At 31.4% G+C, this 27,207-nt stretch overlaps 4 protein-coding genes across 4 annotated transcripts in view; 2 read left to right on the forward strand and 2 right to left on the reverse strand.

Moving 5' to 3' along the window:
- The window catches only part of LOC139426928 (serine protease 45-like), a 5,831-nt gene extending 2,247 nt beyond the window's left edge, over positions 1-3,584 (forward strand). The window contains exons 2-3 of the mRNA XM_071187097.1: positions 679-809; positions 3,305-3,584. Of these exons, the coding sequence (XP_071043198.1) occupies positions 679-809; positions 3,305-3,484 (311 nt within the window). The 3' untranslated portion in view covers positions 3,485-3,584. The remainder of the gene's footprint in view (positions 1-678; positions 810-3,304) is intronic.
- Positions 3,585-10,142: 6,558 nt separating this feature from the next.
- Positions 10,143-10,886, reverse strand: LOC139426384 (uncharacterized). Its single transcript, XM_071185121.1, has 2 exons — positions 10,485-10,886; positions 10,143-10,370 (listed from the first exon to the last, which is right to left on the reverse strand). Exons 1-2 carry the CDS (start codon positions 10,884-10,886, stop codon positions 10,143-10,145), a joined length of 630 nt encoding a protein of 209 aa, XP_071041222.1.
- Positions 10,887-12,347: 1,461 nt separating this feature from the next.
- LOC122269656 (putative serine protease 46) lies at positions 12,348-24,342 on the forward strand. Its single transcript, XM_071185124.1, has 5 exons — positions 12,348-12,471; positions 12,992-13,071; positions 16,287-16,393; positions 23,519-23,817; positions 24,248-24,342. Exons 1-5 carry the CDS (start codon positions 12,378-12,380, stop codon positions 24,340-24,342), a joined length of 675 nt encoding a protein of 224 aa, XP_071041225.1. The 5' UTR covers positions 12,348-12,377.
- A 1,707-nt stretch (positions 24,343-26,049) lies between these two features.
- Positions 26,050-26,697, reverse strand: LOC139426386 (putative CENPB DNA-binding domain-containing protein 1). The gene has a single exon (XM_071185129.1). It carries the CDS (start codon positions 26,695-26,697, stop codon positions 26,050-26,052), a length of 648 nt encoding a protein of 215 aa, XP_071041230.1.
- Positions 26,698-27,207: the final 510 nt, after the last annotated feature.

Here is a 27,207-nt window from a genome sequence, read left to right on the forward strand (position 1 = left end):
TGTGTGTGTGTGTGTATGTATATTTGTGTGTATGTATGTATATATGTATATCATTATCAAGCATTGTCGATTCAAAAGACTTAACAGTATATAAATTTAGGCATATTGAAAAGTTAAAAAAATTAATTGGAACAAATTAATTTTAATCAAACTTTTAAGGTTTTTGCATTTATAAGAATTAACTTTTTGCCTTTTATGTAAAAAGTTTTGTTGATTGATTATTTTTTCCGATATGCTGATTATAAATGAAAATGTCTAAGTTATCATGAAATTTTGTTTAGAAAGTAGAGATTAAAATTTAACGTAAACAGTTGTCTCATTAAAGTTTATAAGTATGGGGTTTTAGTATTTTAATACGTTTTTATTTAACTGTTTACGAATTTATCAGAGTACAATCTTCCAAATGAAATTTTGACCACTATGCTAGCTAGAGATCTCAAATTTTTACAGTAGCGTTGTGCTTAATGTCAATGAAAGTCTTAAGTCTGTCTGAATCACTGCAACAAAAGTTATAACGATATCAAAATAAATTTATCACCAATCGAAATTCCGACCATTTCCCAAATAGCTCATATTTTAACCAGAAGCTCTGTGTTAGATAATAACACACTATGTACCCCTGTCACCTAAAAAATTTAAAATTCACTGACATTTCGATTCTGTTTCTTCATCTCTCAGAGCATTCAAAAGAACTTCGTGAAGGTACTTCACGTATTGTTGACAGTAAAGAATGTTCCTTTCAGTATCCCAACTTCTTACCTTCAAGGGAACTTTGTTTAGTGACAGATAAACGTTCAAAGGCTTGCAAAGTACGTATCTTTTTTTATTTTTTATTTCTTCTTCCAAATAACAACATAAAACAAATATTTCAAATAGTAATCTTATTTTTCTTAAATTTACTTTCTCTTCACAGTTGCCATTCCGTAATTACAAAAACTTATGTGCAAGCTCTAATATTATAAAAAAAAAAAGTAAAAAAAGAAAGAAACTCTGCTAGGTAAGCCTCTAAAAATGCTTGAATAGGAAGCCTATCATTCCTGAGTCGTTTTCAGCAGTTGAAGCAGATTCTATCCTGTTAAATTATAAATGGCAGTCTAAACTGTTGAGACTAACAGCTTATCTTATTAAATTTTAAATCCTATTTCAAAGCTGTTGAAAATAGTGGGTTTATCATTGTTTACTTTCAATACATTTTTCTTGTATATTAATTAGGAGTTATTATTTTGAAAACCAAAAAAAAATCTAAAATTTTGATAGTTGCATTTTTTAATAGGCTTGATTTTTTCAAGGGTGAAGTAGATAAGAATAAATGAATGCTAGTTTAAGCCTCCAAAAAATTTTCTCATCCCTGTAGAAAATTTCAAAGTTCAAGGTCATTTCTTTAAAAGTTAAGTATAGGTATGTTTAATGGTGTTTTTATAAAGGTAACAATACCCAAAAGTTTCTTTTTGCTATATTATTAGTATATCGCTGTCCAGGCATGGAAAGGCAGTCATATCCATGGGGCTTTGTTTCTTTTCAGAATTCTGCACTGTCAAAATTAGTGAAAAATTCTGTTTTCTACGTTTCACCGTACTTCTTCGTTATGCAAAAGCACAGCAAAAAACTGAATTTCAACTTTTCACTGAACAATTCTTATTGAATTTTAAAATTCTCTATTAGCACCTGCTTTGTGCTAATGGAGCACGTTCCCCATCATTTTCCTGGGTTATTAAAACTTTCAGCCATAATCAAACTTTCAAGAATCTTAAAACTGCATTTTTTAATTCAGCTTTTCTCAAAATATCATCTGCGCTCTGAAAAACTAGATCTAGGATCTTGTTGGTAAATGTATCACCTAAAACGTGGAAATGAAAAAAAATCAATGGCACCTTGTGCCATTTTCCAGAGAAAAAACTACCGAAGTTACATATAAATCTTACGTTTGAATTCACATCCCTCATCCTTTTTGAGACAGTAAGGATTGAGACAAAAACATATTTTCCTAATCACTATTTTTATTTTTAGTTTTCCTTTTAAAAATACAACATAATTTTGCTTATTTTATTTGTTTTTAGATTATGCACATACACCGAGCATAAATCCATTCCTACGTTAGATAAAGTTCCAGGACTGCGAATTTAACTGTAGGACATAAAATATAAGATTAAATATTACGATTAAATATTAATATTTAATCTTAATATTTAATCTTAATATTTAATCTTAATATTTAATCTTAATATTTAATCTTAATATTTAATCGTAATATTTAATCTTATATTTTATAATATTAAGATGAAATATTAAGATGAAATATTAAGATGAAATATTAAGATGAAATATTAAGATGAAATATTAAGATGAAATATTAAGATGAAATATTAAGATGAAATATTAAGATGAAATATTAAGATGAAATATTAAGATGAAATATTAAGATGAAATATTAAGATGAAATATTAAGATGAAATATTAAGATGAAATATTAAGATGAAATATTAAGATGAAATATTAAGATGAAATATTAAGATGAAATATTAAGATGAAATATTAAGATGAAATATTAAGATGAAATATTAAGATGAAATATTAAGATGAAATATTAAGATGAAATATTAAGATGAAATATTAAGATGAAATATTAAGATGAAATATTAAGATGAAATATTAAGATGAAATATTAAGATGAAATATTAAGATGAAATATTAAGATGAAATATTAAGATGAAATATTAAGATGAAATATTAAGATGAAATATTAAGATGAAATATTAAGATGAAATATTAAGATGAAATATTAAGATGAAATATTAAGATGAAATATTAAGATGAAATATTAAGATGAAATATTAAGATGAAATATTAAGATGAAATATTAAGATGAAATATTAAGATGAAATATTAAGATGAAATTTTAAGATGAAAGATTAAGATGAAAGATTAAGATGAAAGATTAAAGATTAAGATTAAAGATTAAGATTAAAGATTAAGATTAAAGATTAAGATTAAAGATTAAGATTAAAGATTAAGATTAAAGATTAAGATTAAAGATTAAAGATTAAGATGAAAGATTAAGATTAAAGATTAAGATTAAGATTAAAGATTAAGATTAAAGATTAGGATTAAAGATTAGGATTAAAGATTAAGATTAAAAATTTAGATTAAAAATTAAGATGTCATTTTCCGTAATAATTGTGATAATAAAAAAATAGTCTAGCGTTTTCAGTACTATATTGTATCTATCTGACGCTAAATAATATAGTTTTCTTACCTGATTAATGTTATTTTTTTTCTTCTAATTTTCATACCTTTTATGTTTTAGGGTGATTCTGGAACTTCGATGTTCCTTCAGCATAAACATAAGTTTTATAGCGTGGGAGTGGTCTCTTATGGTGATCTTTTTTGCAGCCTTAAGAATCCTTCTGTGTTCATGAGAACCGATGCCTACTTTCACTTCATCAGAGAACACGTCAAAGACCTTCCAAAGCAGCCTCACGGATAACCTTCCATTATTGAGGTTGATGAGTAGAATCCTTCTGGTTTTATTTCTTTGGAGGACAGAAATTATTTTCAGTTTATTTTGTCCCGAATTTTAGTTTTGACTCGAGAATATTAAAATGTGATTTAATTCTACTTTTAGTGAGTCTTTATTTTGTTCTTTGCTAATCAGCAAAAAATAAAATAACAAAATACAAAAATTATTATAAAATACTGGATCGATTAAAATAACATGGTAGTTTTTTGAATATAATTTAAATATAACTGTTGACTTAAAAGTAGTTATTTCAAGGTTATGACTTATGCAAAATAAGTTTAAATTATACAATGACAAGATAGTTATGCCCAGTGACTCGAAATTTTCGTGATATTTTAGAAAAACAGGTGTTCGGTTCAGTTGGATTAGTCAAATTGATAATAAAGTATCGAGCGTAGTTTAACGGTAAAGGGGTTGTTCTGTTGTTTTTGTCATGGTGTGCGGAACTGAACACTTTGCTACTTTCAGTCATAGAAAACATTGACCACTTCCACTCTTAGCGGCACCTCCCACCACGGAGTCCAACTAAAGAGGATGCAAAAAATAGAAAGAAATCTGTTAACACTGATGATGACCAATAACTATACGCTAGCGAATCACCCCTGAAGCAGTGTGGAAGCACTTAGCGAGGTGCCCAGTACTGTTTGTCTAAGATAGGTACTCTGCCAGACATTCGTCTGGAGCTGTGGCGGTGACTATGGTATGATTATTTCAAGTAGGGGTGTGGGGTCCCTCTTAGGGACTGGTTTCGGCGAGAGAAAAGGAGACCTCTTCATCGAAGCTACCCTCCTTAAAATGCCCTCTTCTTGTTTCCATAGCACCAGACTGCCGCAGACTTAGTGGCGGTCAGAGTACCTATCTTAGACAAACAGTAAGTGACTCTGGGCTTGACCTAGCAGACAGACAACAGTCGTGACTATCAGGGTGATGTATACAGGCCAATATATACATTCCGTTTACCTGAAGTAGGGGTCAAAGCAGTGTGTTGGGGTAGGAAGATTCACAGGATCAACTTTTCCAAGGACACGGGTCTCCACTCAGGGCGAACACGTGGGTGGTCTCTTCTCATCATTGTCCGATACAAGAGAGTGGTAATCGAACACAGACAAAAAGAGTTCACCAGTAAATTTGGCAACCATGACGAGAGGAAAGAGAAGAAAAGGGAGAGGCCAGATCACTAGGGCAACCCGGGGGGGGGGAATCCTAGTGTTTACCTAAGGAAAGTAAACCCCAAGAGAGGTCCCTTCCGGAAATAAAATAAATAATTATAAAAATTCTGATAAGAAGTTGGATTCTTCCTTCCCTCTGCAATTAAACTAATTTTGACTAAGCTTAGAATCATTTTAGTTTTAGAAGCAATTTGTTAAGCTCTTTCTTCAAATTTCAATGAAAAAGTAACGCCTACACTTTTACACAAATATTAACACCACACAGAATAGAGTGCGTTTTGAATTTGATCCATTTCATTTTTCAAAAGCAGCTCAGGCCACCAAGATTTAAATAAATATCGGCGACTCGAACCTTCGTAATTACTACTAAAGAATTTTACCTGATCCTGATAGAGTTAGTTTATAATAATTATTGTTTTATCTATTAAAATACTTTTAATTTTAAAACTGGTAGATTTAAAATATAAATAACTGGATTATTTCGATTGTTTGGGTTATCTTTGACACACACGTGCTTCCAAATAATTTGTCTTCAAATGTTAAAAACAGGACTTCTTTACTCTTTCATATATGTGGTGACAACTCAATGCTATAATGTCAGGATTTCTTTATAAAATGTATCGCAATTAGATTAGATTTAATATCTTAAGAAAAAATTCAGTTTGTTAGTAAAGAAAACGTTAGGAACAAAGGGAAAGAAACAATTCTTACGCCCTTAAAAAAAAAAAAAGAACAACTTCACAATAAAGAGTTCGCGATAGAATAGAGCCTTTTTTAAAAAAAAGAGCAGTTTATCATACCCTTCTGAAAAGTCTCAATTGAATGCATTCTTGTGAGAATATCGAAGTTTCAAAATTTTAACAACTTATACCATATGTAATTAATTATATTTTCGGAAAAGAAAATTTCTACCATTTCATCTGCAAACCAGTTTGACCTCTTCACTGTTGAAGTGTAAAGGAATATTACAAAATATATTTTACCGTTTACCTCTTCTTATAACTAAGTAAAGGAATATAAATATTTCAAATGTTACATTGCACCTTAAGTAGGAATAATCAGACATATTGTAGATTATGGTCAATTTAAATAATGACTAGATTTAATAATTATTTAGAAAAAAAATTACATTAAAAAAGAAAAAAAAAAAACGAATTTACGAAAAAAAAGCGAATATTTAAGTATATTGCAATACTTTATTAAATTGCAATTTTTAAATTATTTAATTATGTAAACCACTCAAAATAAATAATTATTGGAAAGACTCTAACATTAAATATAAAAAATGAATAATCCTTTGAGATAAATTTCAAAACTATAGAAAAAAAACGCAAAAAATTAAAGTTATCGAATGTTTTACCTTAACATAAAACGATAAATTAAAATACACATAAAAGCGTAACTAAACATATATAAAAATAAATGCTTATAATAGAATGCGATTTTACTTGTTTACTACGCTGTCATAAATTTTGCCATGTATACCAAAGTACACATACGTGCAACTGCATGTTCTTGTCAATATTATTTTAAAATGTTAGGTAATCTTCTGTTTATGTGGAATTCTACCTAAATAGCATTTTGTATTTATTGGAATTACCTAAATAGCTTTTTGTATTTATTAAAGTCTTCTGCATTTATTGGAATCACCAAAAAGCTAAAACGCCTACTAATGTTTCAGTTAGGGTGGAACTACAAACTCCCTTCATAGGGTGTTTTTAGAAGAACTCTATGGAATATTCATTGCCTTGAAAATTTGAGTATAAAGTGGGCGTTACTTTCAATTTATAGTGAAAAATATTAATTATAAAAGATTATTGAATAAAGTGAAGTTGTTAAAGTTGAGGCGATTAGAGAGAAATGAGGAATTATCGGAAATTCAATGCAAATAACTGAAATGATCTGTATTTATTGGAATCCCCAGAAAGATTAATCGTACACTAATGTTTCAGTAAGGGCAGTTTATAAATTTTCTTATAGGCTGTTTTTAGAAGTAAATGAATATCATTCTTTAATAGTGGAAAACGATAATTATAAAAAACTAGGAGGCTCCGCCCCCTGCTCGCTAACGCTCGCCAACCCCCGAGAATTGCTACGCAATCCTATGTGGTTCACGCCGTGAACCATGGCTCGCTGCGCTCGCTCGCCAATGAACACAATGTTCTAGCACAAAGACATAATATATTATCATCAAAGACATAGTATTTTATCATCAAAGACATAGTATTGTACTTATGTAGAAGAATTCTACCAATGTTCTTATTGGCTTTTAAAAAAGTATATTAGCTATTTAGATTGTACATGGTGAAAAAATCAAAACATTAGCTAAATAAGAAACATATTAGCAAAATAAATTATCAAATATTGCTTCACTAATATTCTGCATTTTAAAGCGTGAAAATTCAATGCATAAATAAACGCGAAATATAAAAAAATTCAATGCATTCAATACAAACACTTAAACGTTTTTTAGACGTTTAGGTAGCTCCCAGTAGAAAAATATCAATTCAACAGCGGCCTTTTAAAGCATTCTCACTTCAATTAATTAATTAATTCCTAATTGAGTTTAAATTAAATATTGTCATGTTTTTAGTGCATGAATCTGAATTGAACAACCTGATAATGCTCACTCTGGTTATTGTTTCCGTTTTTAAAAGCGCTATATGTTGAGCCAGCTTAAATTAAATATTATCATTTTTTTAGGGCATGAATCTGAATTGAACAACCTGATAATGCTCACTCTGGTTATTGTTTCTGTTTTTAAATGCGCTATATGTTGAGCCAGCTCATGTGACATTTGTCATGTGACATTTTCAGCAGTAATCATTGGTCGATTTTCTAACGTTGCCATTCGGGGAGTTGTAATGAGGGTTTTTTTGGTGCCGTGTAAGAGAAATATATATATAGATTATTGCATAAAGTAAAGCTATTAAAATTGAGGCGATCAGAGAGAACAACGGATTAAGTTTAACGATGATGAGGGGAACAGTACTTTCGGCTTCTGTGCACTTCATCGAAATTGATCTTTCAACTTAGATGTAAAGTACTAGAAAGCCTACAGAAAAACTTCTAAACAGAAATTCTTTTACCTGTATATTTTATTTATTCTTCTGAGAGGTATCATAAACTCATTCATCTGAACAGTAAATGTATGGAATATGTGTCGAATCATAGTCATGAACATTTAACTGAACACCTGAGGCCGCACACGGCTCTTTTCCCACTCATATTACACGGATGATTGAGAGAATAGGAAAACGTTGAAAATGAAATGCATATAGTTTCACTTGGAGAGAAAATAAAGGAACACGTTGCCCAGTAGTGAGGATTAACAGTAAAAATCAGTAGACGGTAGGCTTAAAAAAATCACCCCGACTAACGTTTGATCTAATAATCGGATCCTCACATTCTAAGACTCAATCTTAATAATTCAAGGTATTGACCTGAAATATGTAAACTGATTAGTGCAGACAATATTTTAAGATACAAATCAGACATACAATGACGTTTTTATGAGTATACATACCTCTTTTTTCGACTGATTCGGATTTCTTACTCCCAAAATGCAGAGAGGAGTCACAATCTGGGATATGTGGTCCTAATTGTTTGGGCAGAAGTAGGGTCAAAAGTTTGGACCCCTTAATGCTCATTTGTCTTTCTGCGTATTTTGTCATATCTCAACTAATTTTTAATATACTTACACGCAATTATAAAATTCACTTATACAATAATAGTTTCTATCAAAAATCTATTTTTAATAACAATTGTTATTTTCTGTTACTTTATTTAATTAGAGTCGAAAATATTTAGAACTGCAAAGCATATATTTTTAAGAGTGTTATTTTATAAGGTTAAATACAAAATTTGAACGAAATTAGTTATTAGTTCCTGAGAAATCGAGTTTTATGTATCTGATTTTTTAACATTCGATTTCTCTGTTTAACTATCTGATTTTTAATTATTGAAATCTTTAGGGAATTGACTACAATTCTACGAATTTTTCATCGAGGAGAAAAGTCAAATGAACATTAGAAAGAATATAGGATCCAAAATCTTGTTCTTAATTTTAAATGTATCATTATTTTTATAACGGAGCGAAAATAACAACAGTCACTATTAAACAAATGAGTCTGAACAGAATCTATGATCTAGTTCTAGGTAATTCAAAATACGTATACTTGTTTCGTGATTTTGAATAAAAAAGATTTTTTAATGTTATTTATGTATTTTTTAAGCGAATATACTGAAACGTCAGTAGCAAATATGAATCAACAATGCCGACAGAAATAGTTCCAAGAAAATTATAAAAACAATGAAAAAAATTGGGGTTGAGGATTTTTAACGAAAGTGCATTACAATGGATAATATGTTGTTTCGCTGGAAATGAATTTTGGAATAGGAGAATTGAATAAAACAACAAAACAATTTATAAAATCTTTTATTCAAAAGTTTCATGCCACGAAAATTATTTAAACATGTAAATTTTACGTATTTCCTTGTTATTAACAATATTTTCATGTGTGAGTAGACAAAAAGTTGTTCCTTTCTTGTATATATCTATAATATTCATTTTTAAGATATTTTTTATATAAATTACTAATGATAAAAAGTGTACACAAACAAACGAACTATATCTTTTTTCTAAAGACCGTTGATCGTTTTAAAATTAGAGCTGAACTTTACCCTCTAAATAATTAAATAAAAACATTTCCTAATTTCCCTTTTTTTCTTGGGTTCTTGTAAATTATGTTTTAGTTTTTTACACAAAATTAATCTTGTAATTACTTAAAAATAATAAAATTGATTTTTTGGATTGAAAACCTATGCCTACATTAGAGAAAGTATTTCAGCTTCTTCAGATTTGTTTTAAACATAAAACCGTTTATTCTCATTGCTTTTCCAGGGAAAAAGATATATTTGCTTTTTTACGATATACAACTTATCATAACTATTAAATAAAATTAATATTGTGATCTTTTTCACATTTCTTAGATTTGAAATAGTCCTTATTGTAGTTAAAGCAAAACAGATTTGTAAGCTTTCTTTTGTGATTTCTGTATTATTGTATTCGGAAATCAATTCAAGCATTTACTCTCTTTCTTCTTCCTTGTCAGGGCAACAGCCTCTTGCATGCTTCAACAGCTGACAAACGCCAGAGCCTCTTATCCATGGAAACTCCCAATTTCTAATATTTAGGGTTTTCAAATCATTTTCGATGTTGTTCAGCCATCTAAAAGGGGGTCTGCATCTGGTACGTGACCCCTAGGGGTTCTTAAAGGTGACTATTCTTATGGTGCTATTTTCAAGGCCTCTCCATAGATGGCCCAGCCATATCAGCCTATTACTGCCAATTATTTGTGAAATTTGGGACTGCTTGTTGAGTCGGTATAGCAAGAAGTTATATCTGGTTCGTCTTTTCTTGAATTGCGCCAAAGATGGTTTTGAGGATCTTTCTTTCAAAAGTTGACAGTTTTTACAGTTGAAGACGAAAATTTTATGAATTTTGTCTTATCTTCATTAATAGCAAGACTCATATTTGTGGCAGCTGCTGCGAGAGCTCGAAAAGCCTCTTTGACATCCCTTTCTGACCTTCCAATTATATCGATGTCATCAGTATTGGCCAAAACTTGAAGAGACCTATTCCAGAGAGAGCCTCTTCTTTCCAATACACTATCTCGGATACACTTCTCCAAAGCAATGTTAAAAAGTAAGCAAGCAAGGGAATCACATTGACGCAAGCCTCTCTCAGTTACAAAGGGTTCAGAAAGATGGTTTTAAATTTTAGTCCGGCTCCTCACATTATTGAGCGTAGCACCGGTAAGGTTAACAAGCTTTACAGGTATACCGAACTCACTCATTGCCTCATACAGCTTATCCCTCTTGATGTTATCATAGGCAGCCTTGAAGTTTATAAATAAGTTAAAAGTCTTGATGTTATATTTAGTTTTTTTCTCCAGGATTTGTCTTAGAGTGTGGATTTGGTCAATGGTGGACCTTTGAGATCTAAATCCACATTGGTAGTTTCCAACCACTTTATCAGCAAAAGGCTGGAGTCTAAGTAAAAAGAATATTGGAGAAGATTTTATGTATGCCATATTGAGTAGGGTAATGCCTCTGTAGTTAGGACATTCAGGTTGGTCTCCTTTTTTAAAGATGAGGCAGATAGAGCCTTTTTCCCATTCAATGGGCAATTTCTCCATGTCCCAAATTTTAAGCATGATCTAATGGATAGCATTAATAAATTCAGGTTCATCAACCTTAAAAAGTTCAGATGGAATACAGTCGGGACCAGCCGATCTGTAGTTTCTAAGTTTTTTAATAGCGAGCTTCATTTCATCGGGGGAGGGTGGAGGATTTTTCACTTCTCGGAAGTGACTGAATCGGCTTGGTCGATCCGAGAGTCGACAGCATCGTTTCCGCCTTCAAGTAGGTATTGAAAGTATTCCTTCCACACATTAGTTACTTTTCTGGGTTCACTTACTAACTCTCCTTTTTTATTTCTACAGGTGATTGTTTTTGGTTTAAAGTCCCTTCGCATGAAATTGACAGTTCTGTAGAACCTCCTACATTCATTTTGGTTGTTCAAACTTTCAAGGTTTTTCAATGATTCCTCCAGGAACGCCGGTTTTTTCTCTTTATGTGGTTTGTTTTCTAGCCTTCTCAGATTCCTACATTTTTCCTCGAAAATTCTCGTACGGTGCTTTTGTAGCATTAATCTATAGGCTTGGTCTTGTCTTCTGCAGCCTTTCTGCAATCATTGTCAAACCACTCATTTCAGGTTCGTTGTCCCAGATCTGGGATAGCTTCACGTGTAGATTTCAAAATGGTATCCTTTATTGCGTACCAGTCAAAAATGGAGCCTGGTCTCCCTTTTTCTTCATCAATTCTATTGGATAATTTAATTTTATATTTTACACCCTTTCCCCCGAAAAAGAACTGATTCGCAGAACTGATGATTGACTTAGACGTCTTCAACTACATTCCATTGAGAGTTGTTGTTTACAGTGCAATCAAAGATCATTTCTATATCAAGAAATGTTTAATGATTGGTCAAGGGGTTAAAATAGACATTTGATTGCTAATCTGTTTTATTTTACTTTTTAAGCTTAGACGAAATATTGTTTGCCTTGGCCTTAAATTAATCTAGGCTTGATGATAGAGTATTCAAATAAGAGTACTCAAACATATTATTTGTGTTTGATGTATTTAAATTTATGTTTGATGTTTGTTGTATTAAGTTGGATGTATTTTAACAGATGTAGGTGACCAATTTCTCGCAATTAAAAATTTTGGATTATTTTTATAAATTTTTTGATATTTCATTTCATGCAAAATAATATACAATTAGAAAATTAAAGACATGTGTTTAAAATAGATACAAAAGAAAATAAATATTTATTACTAATATTTGACAGCAGAAAATTTTATTATAAGAGTTTAATAGGTTTGTACGTATTGAAATTATAATGCCGTTTGGACGAATAAGAAAATTCAAATTATGTAATGGTTATATTTATGTTTAAAATTACTTTTAATGGTTAAATGTAGTATTTCTTGAATTTTCAATAACGTCTGTTAGATTACACATTTGATTCGATCTCGCTTGTTTACTTCATTTAAACTATAAACTCAACGAGTATATTGCATTTTTCTTATTAGTTTGCTTCCATTTTTTGTAACATTTTGTAACAATGCTTTTTATTTTACTTTTTCAGGTTAAAGGAAAAGCACATCCTATCAAACATCACAAGGTTGGTCATCATCACCGTCATTGCAATAAATGTCGTGAGTTTAAATTTTTTTTTATTAGATTCAGTATTATATTTCATTTTATAGAAATTAAAAATAACTTTTGCTTGATCGCAAAAAATAATTTCTCTATTTTGATTAATTGTTTTTTAAATGCCTGAAAAACAGTTTTAATTTACGATCTATTACCGCTCTTTTAGCAAAATTTTGATTAATTGTTTTTTAAATGCCTGAAAAACAGTTCTAGTTCATGGTCTATTACCGCTCTTTTGGCAAAATTTTGATTAATTGTTTTTTAAATGCCTGAAAAACATTTCTAGTTTATGATCTGTTACCGCTCTTCTAACAAAATTCTAATATTCGTTTCTATAATTTCGACCCAAAATAATATACATTAAAATGTATAGATTAAAACCAAACAGAAGTTTACAAAATGTTTGTCCCATTTTGACTCTTAACCTAAAAGTCTTTTTCTATTATTCTGAGAGTCTCTTTTAGCTCTTGTTCACTCTGCGAAAGGTACGAAATTAAATTTTTTTAAACTTAAATTTTAGAGCATGCGGTGTATCTGGTTTCACCGAGGAGCGCATTATCAATGGAAAAAAAGTTGAAGATTACAGAAAATATCCTTGGATTGTAAGTATTTCTTTTTTAATGTTTGAAGAAAACTTATCAGCTTGACAATTCTCTTCGTTTATAAGTTTTGTTATATTTGTCGCGTGAATTAAATTTTTTTTGTGAATACATATGAAGGGAATAGGATTTTATTTTCGTTCAATTTTTAATGGAAGCTTAAAATTATTAAAGTAAATTAAGGTAACTAAAATAGACAAAATTGTATCACAGTATTTGATAGAAAGATTTTGCGAAGTATACTTAGTAGTGTAAATGAAAACAATAACTTGAAAAAGAGATTTAACTTTAAACTGTATAAGATTTATAAACAAACCGATATTATTAAAGACATAAAAATAAATGGAATGAATTGTATGGCCCACGTGATTCGAATGAGTGTTGACAATACGATGAAAAAGATACTGCTTTTTAGACCCACTGGAACAAGAGAAAGGGAATGGCAGCTGTTGAGATGGGCTGACTCAGTTGAGTCTGATTTTCTTACAATTAATGAAAAGAAATGGAGATCAAAGATGAATTGGAAGTCATCATTGAGAAATATTCAGAGGAAGGCATTGGCCCACATTGAACTTTCTGGCCAACTATGATGATGAGGAGGAGGAAAATAGAAATGAATTTATTTAAGGTTTAAAAAGTACCCTTGATATTTGTTATTTTTTGACGAAGTTTTAAATAATAATTTAATTGCTTTAATTATTTTAATTATTAAGGGGAGAATGAGCAATTGCGTACATGTTTAAGCATGTTAAATTTAAAAAAATTGGCTTGACAATTCTACTTGTTTCTAAGTTTCTTATATTTGTTTGCTAAATTGAATAAATTTTTTCTTTGTAAATACAAGTGAAAGGAACAGAAATTTATTCTCGTTCAACTTTTTAAAACAAGGTAAAAATAATTACAATTCAACTAAAGTAGAAGTGAATATATTTAAGGTTTAAAAAGTCTCCTTGATATTTTGATTTATCAAATATTTTTCTTAAAAAATTATTAAATAATAATTTTATTTATTTTAGTTATCAAAATGGAAAGCGTAATTGCTTGCACGTTTGAGCATGTTTAATTTAAAAGAATTTAGAAAAGGCTTTTTCAAATTAAATTATTAGTCATGAATTTCTACTAGCTCAATTTCTAGCTATGTATTTAATACGCATTTAAAGTAGTTTAAAATTGTTATATCAGTTAATATAATTTCAATCAAACTTTTAAAAATTTCTATTCATTATGTTTACAATTTGCTTAATAGTTTTGATGAAACGGAGTCAAAAATGTTGAGAAGTTAGGTTGTTATATGAAATAACGTATTTTTGCAAATTGTGTGTTATTTTCATACCTGCTTAGAATTCGTAGTAGTTATTGATGAATATTAGATGAAGTTTATATTATATTTAGCCAGTGGCTTCTGTGCTGATTCTGAAAATAGAGCAAAACGTCATTATGAATAAAATCAAGTTTTTTTAAAATGAAATATGTATATCATCTAATTTTTTAATATTAAATAATGGAGTATAATTAAGTAATTATTCTTCAATGCTGTTTTTCTGCACTATTAAAAATGTATAAGAATTGAAAATTATTCATTGATTTATATAATTTGCATCTAAGTGTTAAAATCTCGCTAAATTAGCGATGTTTAAAAATATTTTATAACTTACAAAATAACAAAATTCATTTGCTTGTTTAAATGCCCGCAAAATTGTTTACTGCGAGATGACATAGATAGGCTAAAATTATAACTTTACGCGCAATGCACTTAAAGATAGAGTTTTGAAAAATAGTGTTAAAGATGTTCTTTTATTTTATTTTATAACTGTTACTGAATAGCCGACCCAGTTTTTAATTTATAACTATCAAAGTTCAACTCTGTAGACTTGTAATTTTGAACCCAATCCAGAAGTCAAAAGAGTTGAAGTATTTGGAGAAATTTGACTTCGTGGAGGACTTTTTGATGAAACTAACTCGCATTTGTGTTACATGGATAGGAAAAAAATGAAAATCTCCCACGGTTAGCCTCATGACTAGGGGACTCTAACCCATGATCCCTCTATCACTGAGGATATTTTACATGAGCAATGTGGTTGGCTCGAGGTGGATGCAGAATTTGTATCGATCAGCCTTCGTTGGGATTAAAACCTTTTTCATCTCTTTGGGAGGCGAACGCTTTATTTCTTGAGCCAACAACACTCAAGGATGTTCTTTGAAATAAATTCTTTCTCCAATGAAGAAAAAAAATGCTACAGTTTGAATACTGAACACGAAGTAAAGCTTTTAACTATGCAGAGTGATTGTTTGTTGTTGTTGACGTATGCCTGTTTAGGCAGAGGGGGTGCGATTGTTCTTGATTTCCAGTGGCGCCATCTATGGCCAAGAATTCGACTTCTGCCACGCCATACGTCACCCCCGTTTATAGGGCTGACCCACTCATAGATCCATTTAATCATCTACAGATCGTAATTTTGACCAGAATCAGAGAACGGTCGATCTCCAATCCAGTACCCCAGTGGTATTGATTTGTTATGGGAACATGGAGGACTTTTGCGACTCGACAGATTTAACGTGCATCAGTTACTTTGCTACACGGGGAGTCTTCGGCCGGCGGTGCTCGAACTCACGAACTCTCGGACATGAGCCCCGCTCCCTACCGACCAGCACAACAATTACGAACTATATTCTTATTCAATCAATCCTATCACTCCTTCAAATGTAACAGCTGTGTTGAATCCCTTTGTATTCACTAATGTTCTAAAAAGAATTTTCTGGAATCAGATATATTTTATAAACATCTAAGCTATTTATTAGCTCATCTTAAGCTTAAAAGTAAATTCACCATCATTTTTTCCTCAAAAGTGGATATGATTAAAATCAATGAATAGTTCTCAACTTTTGCAAGCTAAAACAATGCAGGGCTGAATTCCGTTGTGAAAAAAAAAGCTAGCCCACAATTTTTTTTTCACATTTAAAGTCATGCAGTTTTTTTACATCTTGAAACTTCATAATCAGCATGGATAATGTAGGGCACAAAGATGAACAAAATCTTATAATCCTGAATTTGTGTTATAAATTTATAAGATATAAAATTATTCGCTGAATACCACTATTTTATCTGATCTCTGAGCCTACAGTAAAATATTACAAATACATTTATTCAACTCTAAAAACAATGAATTTCTTGGTTGTCTTCAGAACCATGATTAAAAAATAGGGAATTTACTTTTTAGGTCGGTATAATCCATGATAAATCAGCGACACCATGGGGTACATGCGGTGGAGCTTTAATTTCACCAACATTTGTCTTATCGGCAGCGCATTGTTTTCGCAGATACCTGTAAGTAATAGGAATTCCATGCACTAAATGAAATCCTAATTGTTATCATCCCTTTGACGCAGAAATTTCATTAAACATATTTTTCATGCTTTTTTTTATTTTATTAATTTTCATTTATTTAGTAGGTCCAAATCAGTTTAAATTATTATATTTAACATTTTAATAATTTTATTTATGAAATACAGCCTGAAATACAGGTTTCTTTTTCTGCGTTAAAGGTAAAATCTTACGTCCAAGCAATAGTTTTTTCAATTTGCACATATTTGCACTTATTTAGAGCTAAGAGAAACAGTTATTCATCATTGAAATTTCTTTAGTTTGCAAAACTATTTATAGATAAATCTTTGAATACGAATGAAAAAAAAATTTCAAACTACTTTCTTAGAGTGTTATATTTTCGTACAAATATAATTCCGATAATCTAACAATTAATTTTTAGCATTTATTTGTGTTTTATAATTAAATAATAACAATATCTATTTTCGCTTGTAAGTAGAGCGGCAGAAAAAATACATAAGCGGGAAACCAGTGTCCCATCTGCATGAAAGGATTGAAACTTTAATAATAACTATGTGTAATTAAATTAATTGCTGAGTTACGTTATTTTGTATTATGAAATCAGACTGAAAAAATATAATTTCCCTTAATAAGTATAAAATTGTTTGATAGATTTTGAAACTTGACTCCCCAAACAATACGAAGAGTACAATCAGAAAAATATAGTCTTGATAGTTAAGAGTCGGTCCCAAAATTTCTTTCAGAAGTTTTTTGTCTTCTGGCTTGGGTTCAAATTTACAAGTCTACGGAGTTGAACACAAGTAGTTGTTAACCTGAAATTAGTCCGGCTGTTCAACGACGGTTATAAAATGTTAGGGCTCCTTAATGTTAATTTCACTTTGTGAGAAATTCCCTTATCAAAAAACCTTAAAGAAACTATTAAACTTTTCGGACATAGATATAAAATTTGTTTCTCTAAAGACAGTTCCAAGAATGAAATATGATGATTTCATATTATTTAGTTTAATATTGGTTTGGAAGTTTGTTGATTTTGAAATTAAAAATTTTTCAAATCATTAAAGGATATGTAATTTTAATTAACGGCATCCAAAAATTCAATTGAATAGCTCTTTAAATATAAATATTTAAAATTTAATTTTTTTTTAAAATATTCCTTACTCTGAAACCTATATGACCATTTTCACTGAAATTTTCTGTTTGATTATTTAAAAATACATAAATTTAAAATGAAGTAAAAAACTTGTATACAAAACTTGAACAACTTGCAACACAAAAAAGTTTTCAACAATTATTTTGATTAATAAACGCAAAATACTTACAAGAAATTAATTTCACATTGAAATAGCTTTGGATATACGAATTTTAGAGCTGAGAGCAAGATGTTTTGGATTCATTTCAACAGTTCCTGAAGTACTTCAAAATGTATTCAAATCTTTTGACTAAGTTATTGGAAACCTTAAACGAAATTTTAGGTGAAAAAATTGTAAACTTTTCACCTAAACACAAAAGAAAAACACAAAAGAAATTTTTTTTTCGCTAAAATATTTCGAAACAATACAACTTTCACCTATACTGCTTTGAAAATGAATTCAAAATATTGATTAAAATTATTTTAATAAATATATATCCTTCAAAAACGATTTTTATATAAAACTAAATTAGCTATCTTCTCCATTATGTGAATCGNAAATGAAGAGGGAGAAAGTACATTTTTACCACTTCAATGACTGCCCTGTGCTTGGTGTATTTCAAGTTAAAGCTTGAATGTCAGGTCTTATGCTCGTCAGATTTAAACGTGGGTCTCCTTTGAAGCAAATGTCCAACCTTTCTCTTTGATTTTTTGAGTAGCTGGAAGACAGAACTAAATCCTCTCTCCAATAAATATGTTGACGGGAATGAGATGAGAAGCGGCTCAGTTTGTTTCCACAATTGCGGATAAGTGTCCATAAGCTCTACCCAAGCTAACTCGTAACCGTATTTTTTAAAGACGACTTTAGCCTCTCAGTCATACTTCAAATCTAAAATTTCAGTCTACAATGAGGAAGTGAGCTTATCCACAACTTCAAAAGAGAAAGGATCGAAAATCCAATCCGGATTTCTAATTTCATCAAATCTTTAAATCTTGATTCCGTAACTGATCAAGGTGATCAGTAAAAATTAAGATTTTATTTTCGAGAATCTCGATATCTGCCATTGAACACTTTTTTTGAGTTGGAAATTGCATTAGCTCTTTGCGACCAATGTTTGACTTGTAGATATCAAACTTGGCGATGAATGAAGATATTATTCCCTTAGCCTTGATAATGTTCATTTAATTTCCTTGAAGCTTTACGTTGACTTCCTTTCTTTTTTCAAAACTATGAGTGAGGTACGCAGTTTACAACTTGCGTTGCTTCAAACTCTCACTTAAAACAGGATCAGTGGTGTCGAGAAACTTAGAAACCGAATCCAGCAATTCGAAGAAACGGCTCAGTTTCCTTTTGAAAGCCATCTCACAGCTGTATGTAGGAGCAGGAATTCGAAATCTTCATAATTTGCATGGCAAAGTTCTCGGAACAAACGGTTATTAGGAGAATTAACTTTTATTTTATTGATGCCAGCAATAACCAATTTTTCGCATCCAAAAGTTGACGTTGAATGACATAATAAATGGTGAGATAACTTCCATTACTTCTTTTTAAAGGTGACACAGAAAACCAGTATGACAACCAGACATGGTTGGAGCACAATCTGTTGCATAAGCACTTACATTTGTGAGGGGAATTTCTTTTACCTCAAAATAATCTTTGACCAATTTAAAAATCGACGATCCTTTTGTATCAGTGATCAAAGTTCTTGTAAACAACATTTCCTCGTTAATCTCCTTACTCTCATTTATGTATCTCACGTAAGCTAAAACAGCTTTGTTATCTATCACAGTTGATTCATCAATGTACAACGCAAATTTACCTTCTTTCAGAAATTTGATGAGTTTTGATTCAACGTCGGCGGCCATCTCATCAATACGCCTGGAAACAGTATTATTGCTCAGGGGAACAGAGTGACTTATCAGATTACCGCCTGCGTTACCAAATAGTATGAGGAAAACGATCCTGCACTAACGATAACGCACTAACGACCCTGCACATTTTTAACTATCATAATTCTTTGTCTACATATATATTTTCAATTCAATAGGTTTCATATATATTTTCAATTTTAATCTCAAATAGCTTTTATTATTAATATTACTAGCAATTTTTATCTTTTGAGTACTCGTTGCCCCCTGATCGCCCCCCTAAGGATTATCGCCCCCTTGAGAAGCTCTATCGCCCCCAGGTTGGGAACCACTGCTTTAGACAAACCTATTCGGAAAAAAAAACTATTCTTCTCATAGACAACTGCATTGCTCATAACAATTTGATAAAACTTGAAAAATATCACTGTAAAATATTTTCCTGGAAACACCACCTCAAAACTGAAACCTATGGATCAAGGGATAATTAGGAGTCTCAAAGTGAACGACTGAAAGCAGTTGGTACTCAGACTTGTAGATGCTATCGATGAAAAAAGTTCTCTTGCAAAAATGCGTTGGGTGCTATCAGAATGACTGATTATGCCTGGAGAAATGTGTCTCTGAAAACTATCTAAATTGACTATCCAAGCTGGTTTTTAGAGTAGCTGTAAAGATGATGAAGGAGAGGTAGAAGGCATCAGTAAAGAAGAAGAAACTGTTGATAATGAAAATGTAGTGCCAGATTTGCACGAATGGAATGCAATAAAATCGGGAATAAATGTTGACAATCATTTAGAAGATTTTTTAAAAGCGGGCAACTACCTGGCGACGTGTTGTTGTTGTTGTTCATTCACGTCGCACTAGAGCTGCACAATGGGCCATTGGCGACGGTCTGGGAAACATCCCTGAGGATGATCCGAAGACATGCCATCACAATTTTGATCCTCTGCAGAGGGAAGGCACCCCCGCTTCGGTAGTCCGACGACCTGCACGCGAAGTCGAGCAGTTCACGGTAAAACAGCTAAACGAGGATCAATACCGCACACCCTCGATCCCTACGCAGGCTGATCCAAGTGGTCACCCACCCGCACACTGACCGCAGCCAGTGATGCTTGACTTCGGTGATCTGCTGGGAACCGTGTCTTAACNAAGTCGAGAAACTTTACGGTAGAACAGCTTAACGAGGACTAATACCGCACACCCTCTATCCCTACGCAGGCTGATCCAAGTGGTCACCCACCCGCAGCCAGTGATGCTTGACTCCGGTGATCTGCTGGGAACCGTGTCTTAACGATCAGTTCACTGCGGGACCCTGGCGATGTGCGAAACATTGACAGATGCTGAAATTATAGATAATATCAAAGGAACTTCAGATGAAGAAGAAGTAGCAGGAGTAAAAAAAGTTAATGAACCAAAAGTGAGTGCAAAAGAGGGAGAAAAAGCTGTAGATTTCTTACAAACTTTTCTTGAATCCCAGGAAAATGACGGCTTTGTGGGATTTGCTGCTTTTTCTAACATTAAAACAATGATCGAAGGAAAGAAGATCAGACGTCAAAAATCTTTGAAAAATTATTTTCAGTGTTAAAGGTATGTTGAAAAAATGTTACGTAAATAGATGTATGTGGTATTATTTATTTATATGCCTGTATTTTCTACTAAAAATATTAAAGCACTTTAATAGAATTTCTTAATTAAATAAATTTCCGTGAGATCCGCCTTTCTCGTGAGATTAACAGGCCCGACTGTATAATATATGTATAGATACATACAGTGGTGGCCATAAGTGTGGACATTTTGTAAGTTTCATGTTTTTCAACTTTGTGCGCTTGTAGAATATATTAATTTTCACTTAAATACTAACGTTTATATATCAATTTGAAGATAATTTAATGTAGAATTTAATAACAAAAGCAAAATTAAAACTGTATTACGAAAAAGTTATGCTCATTTTAGTAGAACAAACAAGCACAAATCGTTTTGAATAAGGACGTGTTTTGTAATAAAAGCGTACTAGTCAATCACAAACACTGTTCTTAGGACCAATCAAATGTCTGTAACTATAGTTTAGGTTATTTGGATGGTATAAGAGTTATTGTTGTGGAAATATTTTGCAGAATGATGCATACTAGTACAATTAAATAAAGTATAGCAGTTTTTACATACTTAAAGTCCTTTATTAAACTAATTTTAAACAATGTCATCAACAAGAAGAACTAATAGGACATCTACAAAAAGAAGCTAAATTGTCATATTGAGAGAAAATGGCCTCTCTTATGCTGAAATTGCAAGACAAGTTGGTGGTTCAGTGACTTGTTCTAGTGTACGAAAGTTCTGTTTACGTTATGAAAAAACGAAATCAGCGGAAAATAAAGCCAAATCAGGCCGAAAAAAATGCACAAGTGCTACTGCTGATAGAAAAATTAAACGGCTATGCCTTCAAGATGGAAAAATTTCATCAGATGCCATTAGATGTGAAATGAATGCAGCGGGCATTGCAGTAAGTTCAAGAACAATAAGAAGAAGGTTATCAGGATTTGGACTACAAGCTAGAATTCCAAGGAAAAAACCATATTTAAATCAAAAGCAACGCAAAAAACAAGTTAAGTGGGCAAAAGAACACATTAAATTGTCAGAAAATCAATGGAAGCCAGTAATCTGGATCGATGAGAGTAAAATATCGCTCTTTGGTTGTGATGGTAGAAAATACGTGATACGTAGAGTAGGTGAAGCACTTCATCCTGATTGCATTGAAGCAACTACAAAAACGCAACAAATGTCATGATTTGGGCATTTATGTCTGCAGATGGTGTGGGCCGAATTCAAGTGATTGATGGCATCCTGAATGCCAAAAAATACATCGAAACTGTCCTTAAAACAAAATTGATGCCTTCTATCTGGGATCTCTTTCCCAACAACGCACCATTTATTTTTCAGCAAGATTCAGCTCCATGCCACACAGCAGAAGTAAGCAAAGCATGGTTTCAAAATAAAGGCATAGATATATTACCATGGCCAGGAAACAGCCCTGATCTCAATCCAACTGAAACTTTGCGGCGACGTTTGAAAATTCTTGTACGAAAAAAACGTCCATCTAATAAAAGACAACTTATTGAAGCTATAATTGATTCTTGGCACCATGTGATTACGAAAGATGAACTCCAAACACTCGTTCACTCCATGAAAAGACGCTGTGAAGCTGTCTTAAAAAATAAGGGTTATCCTACTAAGTATTGATGGTGTAAGTATCCCTTTAAAAAAATGCAAATCTAAGATAGATCTTACTATTACTAGCATAACTTTTTTTGTAATTACCTTCAATTTGATATATAAACGTTTGTATTTAAGTGAAAATTAATATATTCTACAAGCACCGAAAGATGAAAAACATGAAACTTTCAAAAAATGTCCACACTTTTGGCCACCACTGTATATATATATGATATTTTAGAAATCTGTATATCTCTATTTTCTTGTTGTTGAGAAAATTAGTTGGTTGACTAAGATGGAGTTTCCATCAGAACCATGCTTCTATTTACATTGCAAAATCTTCTTTTAGTTAAATAGTATGAGCAATGGAGTACTGGGGCGTACATCATGAATGTCCTGTCTTTTTACCTGACCTATATTTCGAGGAAAACTTAAGAGCTATACTCAGAAGGATTGTATACGGTCGATGGTTGCTGTTCTTTAAACCTTGCACAACATTAGTAATAAAGTCTTCTGGATTTAATAAATGTTACGTAGCATCCTATATTCCAAATCGTATTCAAACATGACGAAAATATAAACTGCATTTAGAAGTTGTTTTTTTATTTCGGCGTTAAAATCCTTTTCCTCCTTTTTTTACATATTCGATGCATTTTCCGGTTAAAATAGAGCAGAAAGTGAATTACACCCAGAAAATATGTGTTTAGTTGTAGACATTTTTAATATATATGTTTGGTTCTCATTGGGTTTCTTTGCGCCAAGTTATGGAAGAAAATCAAGGTAGCTTAATTTAAACGTGACACACTGTATCTAAATCGACACACATTCATATCGAAGTTTTACTGTGTTAATACGTTAGCTTATAATACCAATGAATGAATTAATATATATTTCCTTTATGCTAGGGATTTAGAGAGCTTGATGACTCCAGTCAGCTTCAAAGATATAAAAGATAAAAATCTACGAATTGGATTGTTAGGCAAAAGTAAATATCGACCTACTAAATCAGTACTAGTCAAACGGATCATTATTCACCCTGAATATGATTTCAGTAAGAAGAATAATGATATAGTCCTTTTAGAACTACAGCATTCCATTCCTTGCACACCGTACAGCAAACCAATTTGCGTCAATCCACCTAAAAGTATTCTTACATTGGGCAAGATATTGCACATTGTTGGCTTTGGAAGAATGCAAATGCTCGGTAAGTATAGTTGTCTAATTTTCCTTAAACATATCTTTAATACGTAAAATTTAACAATCGCTTTAACGTTGATTTATATATTTTGAATTAATTACGATTATTTCTGCTTTGATTTTTTCGTTTTATTGTTTCACACTAAGATTTTTCTAAATTTGTTATGAAAAAAATTATTGTAAAGATTTCATGGGAAGTTTTCTTAAAACATAAACAGACTTTTTTTTAAAGTATTACATAAAAATCTTATAAATAGAAACAATTATTATTTTTGGTTTAGATATACTAAGATTTACAAAAAATTGAAGAAAAAAAATGCTTTTAACTTTTAACTGTGTTTTTCGTTATATTAGATAGCAATAACAATTTTACTTTAAAATTTAAAATATCCTTAAATAAATTGTGATTGAATGATTAATTCGGTTATAATAATTAGTTAAACATCGCTCTGTGTCTGTGTCTGTGTCTGTGTCTGTGCCTGTGTACTGTGTCTGTGTCCAGAAGCAGCAGACAGAAAAAGGCCATATATAAATACAAGAAAACACGAAGAAAGTTAAGAAAAACAATAAGTTTCATTTATTGCGCTTAAGCTGCAAGTAAACAGAACTCATTAGATAAGTTCAAAATGTAGAATAAAACAAAGAAAAATTCTAGACATATGAAAAAAAAAGGGAGGGGGGAATAATAAGTAAAAAAATAACAAACAACAGTATTAAAAAAAAGGATGAAATTTTATTTAAAAAACCGGAAAAAAAAGATATAATCTTAATATAATCTTTTGCGGATATAATCGTGTGGGCTGATGAAAAGATTATATCTTTTTTTTCCGGTTTTTTAAATAAAATTTCATACTTTNTAAGATGATAAATGTCACTGATATTATCTTTGAAGTAAGTGAAAAGAAAAACTCTGCAGTTTAATTTGTAACAATCTAGTGTTAAATTAATGCAAAAATTCATTTTTAAATGTCCTCATTGAATGGAATAATGGTAATTTTTCAAAACTATTTTCTTAATCAAAAGGCTAAAATTGCTCCCTTAGGCAGCTCAACATGTAAGTAATGGGGTTAGGGGAAGATGGATAGAAAATTGGTTAGGTATTCAATTTAATAATTATGTTTTTTTTTAATACAAATAAAACCAATGATTTATTTCTTACAAAAATAAAAACAATATAAACGAATAAACGTACTTACAAAAACAAATAAAATTCTAAGTCAGTCAGATCATTCATTATATTTTGTGTTTTCAATTTTCTGCCTTTTTGCAAGAAGGCATCTAATGTAGTTTGTGTTTTTTTTGCGTTCTGTTAGAAGTTGTTGATAGGTGGTTAAAGCTTCTATAACACTCCGTCTTGCTTTTGAACTCCTGTCAAAATTTGGATCATTTTCAATAAATTGGTCCATAATTTCAGTTATAGTGGTCAAACTCCTTTTTACAAAAGCCATCGAAAGTTCTTTTTGCTCTTCTTCGAAATCACTACTATCAATATTTTTGTTTTCTTCTTTCTCAGATAATTCCTTGAGGTTATCATTAGAAAGATTAGCTGCTGTTTCTTGAACTATTTCTTCGATGTCTTCCATATTTACCTCATCTAAACCGGTTTGTTTTGCTAATTCCACTATTTCTTCCTCTATTTCATCCATATCGACAGAGTGTCCAATGTCTTCGTTCTTACTTTCTTTCAAAGTAAGAGCAAAGACATTCTTAATTCTTTCAAAGATCTTTCTGTTATCTCATTCCTAGATAGGTTTATGTTTTCTACAGCATTCATGATATTGAAGTTCTTCCAAAATTCTCTTATTGATTTCTTCTCTTCTCCATCTATTTTGTCAAACATCTGCTTTAATGTTCTCCGCAAGTAATAAGCCTTAAAATTGGATATAACGTCTTGGTCTATTGGTTGGATTAAGGCAGTTGTGTTAGGCGGCAAAAAAGCCACTTCGACTGGAATGCATGTTGTTAAGTCTGATAAATTTGTTGGGTGGCTTGGAGCATTATCAATTAATAGTAGTGCTCTTTGTTCAAGTTTTTTAATTTCGCAATAACGTTTAACAGAAATGTACAGTGAACCAATCCTGGAAAATTTTCATAGTCATCCATGATTTTTTATTAGACTCCCAAATTACAGGTAAAGGTGATTTAGATATGCTTTTCATCGCTCTTGGGTTTTTGGAGTGGTAAACTAGTAGTGGTTTTAATTTGAAATCTCCGCTTTATTTACCACCCAGTAGAAGGATTAAGCGATATTTTGCGGCTTTAAATCCTGGTGATCGTTTCTCTTCATGGGATACAAATGTTCGTTTTGCCATTCTTTTCCAAAACAGGGCTGTTTCATCAACAATTCTGGAGGATAGTTTCCTTGTTCAATTATTGTTTTTAAAGTCGCTGGGAATTCAGCCGCCGCATTCGTATCACCACTTGCTGCTTCTCCTGTAATCTTTATGTTGTGAAGATTATTTCGATGTTTAAATCTATTAAACCATCCTCGACTAGCAACGAAAGTTTCACTTCTGTCACTTGCCTCTACCTGAATGTAATTAAAAATTCTTCTAGCTTTTTCCATTATGATAGATTGGCTTAATGGCATATTGCTTTCACTTTCGTGGTCAATCCATATAGACAGTCTTTTTTCCATTTCCTCTATAATGTTAATTCTAGAACGGGCAATTCTAGTTGCAGAGCTTGACAGAGTTGCAGTTGCGAATGACAGTATTTTTTCTTTATTCTTAAGAATTATCCTTATTGTTGAAGTTTCCAAATTCAATGCAGCGCTAATTTGAGATTGACGTTCACCATAATCTAATCTTCTAATCACTTGCATTTTAGTTTCCAGTGAAATGCTTTTACTGGTTGCTTTTTTTTCTTGTTTTTCACTATCACCCATGATAAAGACTAAAGATCGTTATAGTATTAAATAAATTTATATATACTTACAATAATGTGAACAAATGTTTCAAATGATAAAAATGCGTCCGTACAGCACCGCACCAAACAAGAAACACAACTTCACTGTTTCGGATATGTTATGTACATATTTGAGGGAGTCCCCGGACACAATTTCGGGGAATCCCCGATTTGAAATAAAAGTGTGCTAAATCGAAACAGCGTTAAGCGGGGTCTTACTATATATATATATATATATATATATGCGTTTTTGAGCGACTATCCTCTTCAACACCCGTCTATCACGGTCTGACAACTTCGACTTCCTGCCGCTTTTGTGCCTCGCCGAAGACACCTTACCCAACTTTGTGTATGCCAACAGAGTCCTTGATACAGTGGTCCTTGAAACACCTACAAGGTTCGCCATTCTGGACACAGACGCTCCAGCCAGGCGAGCTCCGAGTATCATGCCTCTTTTAAGGTCAGAGAGGTCAGACATAATCTCGTTTTG

This window comes from Parasteatoda tepidariorum, chromosome 1, assembly GCF_043381705.1.
Source record: "Parasteatoda tepidariorum isolate YZ-2023 chromosome 1, CAS_Ptep_4.0, whole genome shotgun sequence".
In the NCBI taxonomy this organism is placed as follows: Eukaryota; Metazoa; Arthropoda; class Arachnida; order Araneae; family Theridiidae; genus Parasteatoda; species Parasteatoda tepidariorum.